Source organism: Thermobia domestica, chromosome 11, assembly GCF_964235325.1.
Source record: "Thermobia domestica chromosome 11, izTheDome1.hap1.1, whole genome shotgun sequence".
NCBI lineage: Eukaryota > Metazoa > Arthropoda > Insecta > Zygentoma > Lepismatidae > Thermobia > Thermobia domestica.
In genome coordinates this window covers 157846414-157858518 of record NC_137464.1, presented here as the reverse complement: position 1 = coordinate 157858518, position 12105 = coordinate 157846414, and the positions used below count along the sequence as shown (strand labels likewise).

Genomic DNA, 12105 nt, shown 5'->3' with positions numbered 1-12105 from the left:
AGCATAATTTTAGATTAAAATTTAAATATTAATTTCGTGAGTCTCAATTAGGTGGGTGAGGCTATCACACACATTGGCCCCCAACTTGGCGACCTTGTTTCTATGGTAAATAATTGAGCACATTTTTTGTTTTGATGCTTTAGCATACACGCCTTTGTCGTGGGAGACCCGGGTGATTCCCGGCGGGAGCTCATGTGATTCGGATTCCACGTTAATCAGTAGGTCCACATCTCATAAAGTCTCGCTGCTGAAAGGGACGTTAAACTCACAATCAACTAAACTCGTTTTGATGCTTTTCTGGGATCACATTTTTATCACTATTATTTGGCACTAGCTTGGTGGAACCCCGTTGGGTGGGCGGGGCTAGTTAATGCTTCAAATTTCTCGCTAACTTGAAATCACATCTTTTAAAATGTCGTATTTTGTGCAGCACATTTTTGGCTCATATTTTGGTGTAATACTTTTAAAAAATGCTCAATTTGGATGGACCAGCTTCCCGCACGTGTTTTCCAGATGTTCAAAACTATTAGGTGTAGAACCTTGTAATTTTGAGTAAGTATTCTCCTTGTATCGTAATTAATAATATAGTTTTTAAAGATTTGCTTTCACTTTCTATCACATAAAGTAATATTATAGTTTTAAAAGTTAAGTAATATTCTTTAAAATTATATGTTTGTGTCTTCCTAAATACACAGGTTGAAACGCATTAAAGAACCCAGCAGTAATTTCCTTGATCTTGTCCAAAATTGGTACCCAAAGAGATATCCCGTAGTCATGCTGGATCATTCCGAACGTATCATACAAGGTGTTCACAAATAAACTCCCTTTAATATACTAATCACGTGCAAGCATCCCACTCGAACACGATCATTTAAACAGATCCCCTTCCCACCTCTTCCGAATTTTACCAAAACAGTCTTCAACTTGTGTGCACGTTTGTGCACGAAGCAATTTTAAGATATTCAAAAATGAATTTGGGAAGTTGTCTAAACGGCAGCACCCACCTCCACCGATTGGCGCCAAAATGGTCTGAAGCCGTTGATGCATCATTTGTACATTCAGATTTTTTGTTTGTGCACAATAGAGAGTGTTGGATATATTGGGATATCTAGTTTAGGCGCCAGCTTTTCCACCAACTCCAATTGGGACCAAAATACATTGTGCACGTTTGTGCATTGTGCAAGTTTTTCGTTTGTACACAACAAGAAGTATGAGGTATTAGGTTATCTAGATTAGCGCCAGCTCCCACCAACACCAGTTGGGGCCAAAATAGTGTCAATCGTTAGTATATCGTTTGCGCACGTTTGTGCAGCAAAAAATCTCATTCGTGAACAAAAGGGTTTACGAGATTTTTCCGTGTCTCTTTTGGTCACTACCTTCCGATCGACGACGAGGAGTTTCGGTTAGGTTTTCGACTCTTGAGTCTAGCCTAGAAAGACTGAGATGATTGGAGCCAAACTTGCAGTATCCATAGCTTTCTAGCCTACGATTAAAAACTAATAAAAGAAACTTAAAGAAGACAGGGTTCATACCTCATAAAATTTGTCACAATAAAACGAAACAAATAATTTGTTCTCCACGAAGCTCTAAAAAGCAACATAATTTTTCAATTTTTCTTTCCTATTTGACGAGAGTAAAGGGCTGGGACGTTTAGAATCAAACTTGTAGGACCAACAGATCCTCGGCTTACAACTTAAAACAAACTAATTATAATAATGACGCCCTTATCTATTTAAATATACGTACAAGGAGACAGGGGACATGCCCCACAAACTTGTTATAAGGGATCAAAATTTGAAGAACTTTTGTCTCCATGACGTTCTGAAAAACAAAATAATTTAAAAATTTATTTTTAATAATTAAAATTTATTCTTAAAATCATTTTAAAATTTTAATCTTCAATAATCACGTAGAGATATACACATGTAAAAAAAAAAAAGGCATATTTTTACAACGGGTTGGCAACACTGATGAAATTGAGCATCTGCACGAGCATGTCTGGTATTCAGTGCTTGCAACGGGGATAGAATCATGGGAGAAGATTTGCAATAATAATAATAATAATGTTTTACTTCCTACGTTTATGACGGTTAAGCTGAAGGAGACGGTGATGATGAGAAATGAATAAAATGGTGGAATGAAGAAATCGGGAGGAAACGGGAGAACCCCAAGAAAACTCACGCACACGATGTTTGTCCACCATAAAAGTTCACTTCGTGCGAGCTGGCATCGAATCAAGGACCCCATGCCCCAGAGGTGAACGCTGTACCATTGAGCCACCGCGGTCTCAGAGAGGATTTGCGTTTGTGCGAGTAGTAGTAAGGTGAAATCGCTGTCGTAATATAAAATCCCGCCAATTGTGAAGTAAAATCTGTCATATAATTTCGGTACATTGCATTCATTATCATGAGCATAAAAGTCATCCATTACAATATGCCTATATTTCACTAGCACGTTTATATAATATTATTTTGAATATTCATTTATTTTGATGCTTTCACTGCACCACTCTACTCTTATTTATCTAAATACACGAATTATTCTATTTTCTATTTATGTATTAGTTTAGTTATTGTTAGTTAGTGTTTATAATTTTGTTTTGTTTCAAGTTTTTTTTTATATATATTAATATACATATATGTGTTTGCAAATTTTGCTTTTAAGTAATTGTTGCTTATCAACATTTTCTTTAACAGCTCATTGTCCAACAACAAATGCACTAAAAGTTAATTAATGCTTCCACATCCCAGGCCAAGAGAAAGGGCGAAACCCTCTAGGGGCAGTTTTCATTTTTCCAAATATTATACGACAATAAAGATTTTAACCAAACCTGTCTCCCTCAAAAACAAAACAAAACAAAACAAAACAAAAAAAGATAGAACGCAGCTAACAACCGTCGGGAATTCTGTATCATTTACGGACAGACAGTAGTGAGTGAAGAGAAGGTCAGGCAATGGTGCAGGGAGTCTCGTGACGATGAGGGCATTCAAAATGTTCTCGTGACGATGAGCGCTGCGGAAGGCCTAGTGTTGAGACGGACAATCTGGTAAAATGCGTTAAAGAGAAAGCACGATCCAATCGCCGGTTCATAATAACTGAACTCGCCAAACAGTTTCCAGAAGTGTATGTAAAATCAGTGCATTGAATTGTGACTGAAGTGGATTATCACAAATTATGTGCAAAGTGGGTGACAAAAATGCTTACAGACAATCACAAAGAGCAGAGAATGATAGCTACACGTGATTTTTGGCCTACTGGGGGAAGGATGGTTTCTTTTCTCACATAGTGATGGGGAATAAAACTTCGATATCGTATATCAATGGGTAATCGAAGCAGCACCCAATGGAATGGCGACACTGTGGTTTTTCTAAAGCGAAGAAATTGAAATAAACAGCATCAGTTCACAAAATCATGGTAAGTTGTTTGAGAACAAAAGGGTGTGATTCGTGTGAAATTCTTGGAACCAGAACAAAGAATTACATCAGACGTGTATTGCAAAACATTGAATAATCTGCAACACGCCATCCAAAATCGATGGAGAGGAATACTACGTTCTGGAATTCTTCTGATGCATGACAACGCCCGCCCACAACAGCAGCTTGTACTGTTAAGACAATTCAAAAATTTCAAGGGAAACTGTCCAATTATACCCCTAACAGCCCCGACTTTACCACCAGTGACTTCTTGATCTTTCTTACCTTAAAAAGTTGCTGGCAACGAAGTATTTCAACGACAGTGAAGTGCTCAAGATATCAGTTCTGGACTGGTTGCACTGTCAAGCTGCAGATTTTTACATGGAGGATATACGGAAGCTTGTGTCACTCTACCACAAATGTCTGGGAGTTCATGCTGACTATGTCGAGGAATAGCCAAGGCATGTACTTGTATATCAACCACAATGATTTCTTCTCCTGTAAATTTCTTGTGTTTAAAAAAGTATGTATTTTTTTCTCAAGCGCTTCGCATAATTATATTGGTGGTACGACGTTTTAAACTACCGGGGTGGAATGTTTTATGGAGTTCCGAGGAGTTTTGCCCATGGAAACGGTGTTGCCATACTTGTATATTTCTATATGTATATTTCTATAGGTTTTTCGTTTGTGGTGTTAACATTTAATAATGTTTAGAATGAATTACATATATTATTTTGAGATCGAATATGAATAATTTGTAAAAGTAGTGTGTTTTCTTCTTCTAAATAAATAAATACTTTTTCTTTCTTTATTAGGCGGGAGCAAGAAGAGTATATCCCCCATGCAATGCCATGATTTTTCCAATCGGAAAAATGTTAAGGATTATGTCCACTTCTCCCTCATGCATATGTAAATAAATAGATTTATTATAATTATTATTTAATTGTAGAAAGAAGAAGTATTTGTACTGAAATTTGGGTCTAGTAAACTTACTCAATCTATGACTCAAGAGCTGAACTATGGTATTAGATGAGGGAATATGCCCTCTCTGCTTCCGCCAAATAGGAAAAGAAAAATTGAAATATTATGTTATTTTTTAGAGTTTCATAGAGAGCAAATATTGCAAGTTTTGGTTCATTATGGCAAATTTTATGGATTATGCCTTCTGTGCCAGATAAGTTCATTTCTTTGGTTTTCAATCGTAGGTGAGAGAGCTATGGACACTGAAAATTTGCTTCAATCGTCCCTGTTCTTCTAGACTACTCTTAAGAGCCGAAAACCTAACTGAAACCATTTCCGTGCTAATCAGTGTGTTTCGGGAAGCTCATGCCCAAATTGATACGCAATAATTTCACACTCCATTTCGTACTAAGGAGAATTTTTGTTGCACAAACGCACACAAACGACGCATTAACTATTGAGTCTAATTTGGCACTAATCGGTGTTAATGGAGAGTTTGTTCTTAAACTAGATAACTTAATATCTCACACTTCCTTTTGTGCACATGCGAAAATTTTGAGTGCACAAATGTATACAAACGACGCACTAACAGTTGAAACTATTGGTGCCAATGGCGTTGGTATAGGGCTGGCGAGTAAATTAAATACACCAATATCTCACCTAACTGTTATGTACTCATGTCCAAAATGACTGTCGCATATCCAGTGGCGTATTTAGGGGGGTGGCTTCCAGGCAAAGCCCCCCCCGAAAGTTAGCAAAGCCCCTCCCGGAACAAAATCGTAAATACGCCACTGCGCATATCTATAACTGTCTTCTTATAAGAATATAATTTGATAATGATTTTGCAGGGTACTTTTAATACTGATACTATGTGTATAATCGGGAAATGTATATTTGTGGTAAATTTCATCGGAAAAGAATTATAAATACGAAAATTATAATGAATAAAAGAAAATGTTACTAAATGGACAAAGTATGAATCTTATATTCGTTTTATTGTTCTTATTTACTGCTCTTTTGAAATGAAATTTGCCACATACATGTCTTTGCCAATAATACACATACTAACATTATAAGAAATATCGGGCGAATTCGTTACCAAATTATATGCCTACAACAACATATTTATAGACATGCGACAATAATGTTGGACATGAGTGTACATACAAACATTTTGCGTATATAAACATGCAGAAACGATGCACTAGCTATTGAAACCATTTTGGCGTCAATCGGCGGAGGTGAGGGTTTGCCTTTTAGGAACAGCACCAAATTCATTTTTGAATACCTTAAAATTGCTTTGTGCATAAATGCCAGTTTTGCGTGCACAAACTTGCACAAAGGCTTTAGACTATTCGGAACAGATGGGGAGGGCAAAATATTTTACTGATATGGACTTCTTAAATTAACAATTATTCCAAATTATTTATTACTAGTGATGCTACGGCTTGTAAAACCAAGGGATTTTTTAAAAAACGAATGCAACGTGAATGAACGTTGTTCCTATTCCCTCTCTTAATGTTTTTTGAGCTCAATTCTTAAAAACGCAGCTGTCTCTGGAGAGAAGAAATTATGTACCAAGTTTCATTCAAATCGGATGAATTTTACGAGAGTTATCTTGGAACAGACAGATGGATACACATGTAGTTTGTATCGAATGCTAGAAGCCAGCTACGCTCACTTCAATAATTTTTTATTTAGTTCTGCAATGAAATAGTTATTAAGTAGAAGTTACTAAGAATAACACTATTGGCAAAACGATCCCTGGCTTTATTATGAACTTAAAAGGCAAAATCTTGCTTTGTTAAGGCGTAGGTGTCATTCTTCACTCTTCCCCTCCATCTTCCTTTCGTATTTTATCACTGTATTTTCTAGTTACTCCTTTAAAGTTCACTTTCTATTCACTGTATATGTTGCACTTTTAGGGCAAATAAAATAATTAAAGATTACACGGAACTTTATTATATAACATCTATGCATAAAAAACATTAAAATGATGAAAAACATATATATATTGTTCCTATATTTTCAAGATCTCATGGTGATCTTTATATTGTCAAGTAAGTAAAATAGGCAGTAAATAACAGTTATTACACGCAAACTATATGTTATAATTTACGTTCGTTTCTAAACAGATTTAACAGAATCATTAAACACAACAAACATGGAAATAAACGGTGCTTTCCCCCCCTTTTCTATGTAAGTGAATTATTCACACATGCTTTTTTCAGCAAATCATATGAGGAAATAAATCATTATTCTTGTTACGTATGGAAACGCAATTACAATTATGTTAGCACTATATAGTGTATAAATTTATGTAACAGTAGTTCATTGTAAGTACAATAGATTATAAATAATTTGAAATACTGTTGCTCTTAAATTTCCCTACATTCTGAACATTTTTGCACTGTGTCGTGCAGACAGTTCCATTATACTTTGAACTTAAAATTTTTCGCAGATGATTGTGCCCTTTCTTTGCCAGTGAAATTTCCTGGTATTTTGTGTTTTGCTATATTTTGAATAAACTTGGATTCAAATGAATTGTTTCAATTTTTTAAAAAAGTGTGTCAACAACATTTCGATATTCTTAACCCGAATAAAACGAATAAATATTAATATGTTTATTCTAATATTAGTGATTGTTATTTTATAGTAAAAATTTTAATATAAATATTAAAATAATGGATCTTTAAAAGTAAGGCAAGGAATTCCTCAAAATGCTAATCCTGAGGTGTTTGGGTTCCTCAATATTTCATTGCTTGTACTTGTGGATTATATTTGAATAGACACAAGCTATATTTTGATATTTTAAATGTTTCTAAGTAAACCAATTTAAAGAAAACAGTACGAATATTCACATCAAACTGTCATTTATTGAAAACAGTTTTTATAGGATTTTTTGTTTTGTTAATTTTTGTTTTGTGTTTTTTCCCTTTAATAACACATATTATAATGCAATTGCGAACAACTTCATTCCACTAATTCAAACATTGTAATAACTAGTCTATATTACTTTTTGTTAAACATGGCTCAAATTGCTTAAAATATATTTTATATCATACATATCGACTATGATATGTAGGCATGAAATCGTTAAATTCAAATAATAAAAAATGCCATTTTGTAATAGCATTTCCTAGAATTATTCAATATCATTAGCAATTCTCGATAATGACAGTACAAAAGTTTGAATTTCATTTTAACTGATAGTCATAATATAAAGTATGAGTACAGTAATTTTTGCGAGTCATACCTTATTTGATATATACCTATTTTTCATATCTTTGATATGTTCCTATCAGTTCTGACAAGAACATCATTCAATAACCTAAAAGCATCCAATAACTTTACACTAGATAAGAAGAAATATAGTATCTCCATCAAATATAGGATATATATATTATTTTATGTTTTCCTACTTTAAGTTGTCTTTCATTATTAACCATGATTCAGTCAATAGTAATTTTTATGAGTAACTATAAAGAAAGGAGCAATTTTGCTATATATCTTATTTAGTAATTAGGACTTTTAAACAACCACATGCAAGGAAAAATATTATATATGTTATAAATGTTACAAAACAAATTTGTGATTCTAGTACTATCTTAAGTTATGTAACTTTGCATTTATTTGAATCAATGTTGCTAATATGTAACTGCAAGTTTAAACTAACACAATTGAGATACTATTCTCCCAATCTTTTTATCATGTAAATATTACATTAAACTAAATATTATTATGTAACTGTAAGTATAAATATACATCAATTAAGAATATTAGAAAGATTATCTATAATCTCAAATACCCTTCTTTCACCCCTCACAATTGAATTTACAACAACTGAATTTACAAAATCAATTCATACAATCACTTACTCTTATTTAATCCCTAATTTGAAATAATTGCACTTTTTAACCCTTTCCAGTCCAAATTTACATGTAAATAGGAAACAGGTATTTTCCCAAACTGTAAGATAAACCGGTCATCTGGATATGAACCCAGGTGATTTTATGATTGATTAATTCAATGATACCGAATTTCGCCAATAAATCTGAGAAATAATCAATGATGTGAAATAGACTCGTGCGATTCACAATTCAGTGCTGAAACATTTCGAAGATTAATAACATTTGGAATAGTTTGGCTGGAGAGAAATTTAAAAAATACAAGCATTTCCATAACGACAAGATAGTACAAAAACATTTTCATTCTATAATAAATAATTAAGAAAGTATATGTACTATTGTCAATGCACCTTAAAGCAAGAAGATATATCACTTCCATATTACTAAACATTCCTACACTATCAATGTAATACGTTGTAGAAACTTTCATAATACAAATAATAAATCATATGCCTGATGTTTAACTCAAAACTAATCACGAAATAACGAAAACTTCAGACTTTTAATGTTAATTCTAAAACAAATTATATCCTTCCATATAAAACAATGAAAACAATAGAAAAATCACAAATTAAAACTTACAATCTGATAATGTCAGATAACTATTTCGTAAAACTTAGTTCCACGAGACAGTTATAATAGAGTTACCATAGCATTCGTATATTATCGATATAAAGAAAGCATCGGTATAAAGAGACAAAGGAAAATCGGGCTTCCAAGTAAGAGGGGGAAATTGTATCAATCCAACACCTTATAAAGAGAAACCTCTAAAGAAAAAAAAAAGTATGATACCTGTTCTCATATTTAGGCTCGTGACCAACAGCAAACTTTGAGACGAATAGTTTTGGGAACCTCACCGTTCCTTTTAGACCGTTGTTTGCCCTAATTTACAGGGAAAAAGAAATATTTTGGAGAGCGTACCCCATTTGCTCCCTAGCCACAGTCTCTCTATGTGTAAATATATGTTTATTAATATGTCTATAAAATATGCCTCGTTTTTCCTCTCCATATTATTTTTCGAGTTAGGAGTATGAAATATTTTTTTAAAAGTTCAGAGAAACCGAAATATAAATATTATTATTTTAATATTGATGATTACAAAACATTTTATGTATTTAGTAATCATTAAATCTTTCACTCCGAACACACTCCACGATTTAAGAGCTGTGATATCGGAGTCATAAGAACTCTAAAATTTACTTCAGAATTGTTTATTGTACCTAGAACATAGCTATGAAATCGAGTGGTGATAACCCACAAATTTTGATCTTCGTCTGTTTTCATTCCACTTGGAAATATGAATGCCACGTCATCTTTAAAAATTTCTTTCATATGTTTTGCCTGGAACGGTTGGTTGCTGTTCCAACATGCAAGCGAGTTTCGTTCTAGGAGGCCAAAAAACATAATCCCATTCTTGTCCATTGCTGCTGCAGATGAGTGGCATGGTTTTGAATACTCGGAAATCTTAAATTCCGCGTAGTTACTTGAATTTGTTGACAATGTTTCATTTTGCAGGAAAGAAGTAGAAACCCAAGATTCTTTGACGCTTGCCAGACTATGAAAATACAAAATTCTATCTTCTTTAGACCCATTCGTCCATGGAGACAACGCTAAACCTGTTATTCCATCCATCAGTGATACAGATTCGCTATTGATGGTCAATATGCCATTAAGTGGGAACGGATAGAAATAATTACTATTAACACGCCATGAAGTATCTCTAACATAATCGAAGACTACCAAACCATAACCTGAGTGGTCAGCAATATACGCAAATGCTTCTTCAGGATCATCACGAACATCGACAGCAATGGTCGAAAGCAATGAACGACCCGGAATTAAGTTTGACTCAGGGAATTTATAGCGTTTTATCATCCTGTCTTTATTCAGATCATAAATGAGCAGTTCTGGAGGGCATATCTGTTGTGGTCTTCCTAGAACGTTAATGGTTCCACTGTCCGGTACCCATAGCCTACCAGTTCTGTCTATCTTGATTCTGAACACGGAAGTTAAACCTTTACAATTACCCTCCCTATTGTATGTCCAACTTGGATAAGGGTCCAGTTTCGGAGCTGCTGATCTAGAACCTGAATTTAGTGGTACTGTAGCTAAAGTTGCTGGAATTCCAGGTTTCAACCGAGGTATAGCTAGAAACATCCGATTTTTCCAAACATCCATATCCAACGGGACAGAATTTCCAGGGATGTAGGCTCCAGTACCCTCTGCAGTTCTTCTAGACGAGTGTCCTCGATACGAATAGTCCACAGTTCTCCATCCGTACAGTTCCTGAAACTGTTCTCCAGTAGAGAGAATTCCATGAAGAAGAAGTACGAAAACAAGTAACTGAAAGCCATCCTTGGAGCTCATGGCTGAAAAGAAAATAATAATTGATGAAAAATATTATGAATGAAGCACATTTATTATTTTGTTCCACAGATACTTAGCGCATCATGAAGATCTACATTATAAGTTAGACATTACTGACACACGACCCGAAATTGATTAGTGAATTTATACAAGTTACTATTAGATATTCATAGAAGGCAGAGAATGTAGGTCAAGATCTATTGCTTTCAGGATTTTTAAATTTAAATATCATTGCTATACAAATACAGAAAAAGGGTGGTTAGTTAGTTCGTCTCGTTAATAGATTTAAAGAAACTGAATAACGAAAACAAATTTTCTAACTGCACATGAGCTGATATTGCTAATGACCTTGATGATAAGTACTCGAGTTTTGAGAAACAGTTTATTTATATGCACGCATGAATCTCCTGTTTCTTGTACAGTTTCTTCAATATCAACTTGGAAAGAGTACAAGAACATCATTAATATTCATCAAACGTTGTTCCTTCTGAGATTCTATTCGCCTTATTCGTAATATTTCCTACCTTAATTGCTGTATTATTAAAATTTTTGTTATATCCTTGTTAGGGACTGAAATGTCCGTATCCCTTCAAGTGTGGCAGAACAATTGTTTAGTTCCAATTGAAAAAAAGTTACGCTGTTTTTGAGGAATTACTTCTGTCACTCTATTCCTCGACAACAGGAATGTCAAGTTTGATTTTTAAATTCAGTTTACCCTTAACAACTTGATGTGCGCAACCTCTATTGAATCCTATCAGAACATTGTAGTCTTTAGCCACGTATCGTCTGCTGATCATAATAATACCTAGAAGAAAAATTCTTAACGCACATCTGATTAATCAGTCAATATGTTGACATTCACATACATTTTTTGAAGGAAATATTCATGACTTCATAATTTCAAGAACACACTTTCTATTAGATCTTCCCTCGGAAAGGGGAAGGAATAGTCTCCCAGGAGATTCCTAACTCCATTCCTTCCAACATACAAAATAAGTGACCTTGTAAGTAGGATTTTACTTTTCCAAAAGGACGCAAGAGATGCATTGACATATTAAGAGTAATCGATGAAGGTTTTCAGAAAAACGTAAAGAGGTGTATGTAGTATCTAATGATTTAGAAAAAGCTTTTAACCACGTGAAGTGAAAATTGTTATTGGGAGTTTTAAAGAAGGTTAGGTTGGAGTGGAAAGATCAAATTCTCATAAGAAACTTATATACGAACCAACAAGTAAGTGTTAGAATAGGAGAAGAAATGACAGAGAAGAGAGTCCAACAGGGATACTGTCTTTCGTCAATTATTTAATATTTATCTAGAAGAGAGAGTGAATAAGAAACTAATAAAAGAGCATTTCGGTAAGAAGAATTAGATGTATATATTTTGCAGATGATATGATGCTTGTTGCGGAGTCTGAAAAGAAAATTAATGAGATGTTAGAAAACCTGAGGAACGGTTAT

The 12105-nt window shown here is 34.0% G+C and overlaps 1 protein-coding gene across 1 annotated transcript; it reads right to left on the bottom strand.

The window, feature by feature from the left end:
• Positions 1–9415: 9415 nt before the first annotated feature.
• On the bottom strand, positions 9416–10648 carry LOC145665334 (protein yellow-like). Its single transcript, XM_081732633.1, has one exon. The coding sequence runs from the start codon at positions 10646–10648 to the stop codon at positions 9416–9418; it is 1233 nt and encodes a 410-aa protein (XP_081588759.1).
• Between the last annotated feature and the right edge of the window lie 1457 nt (positions 10649–12105).

Coding starts and splice junctions, on each gene's coding strand:
- LOC145665334 (XM_081732633.1), bottom strand. CDS start 10,648: ATGAGCTCCAAGGATGGCTTTCAGTTACTTGTTTTCGTACTTCTTCTT.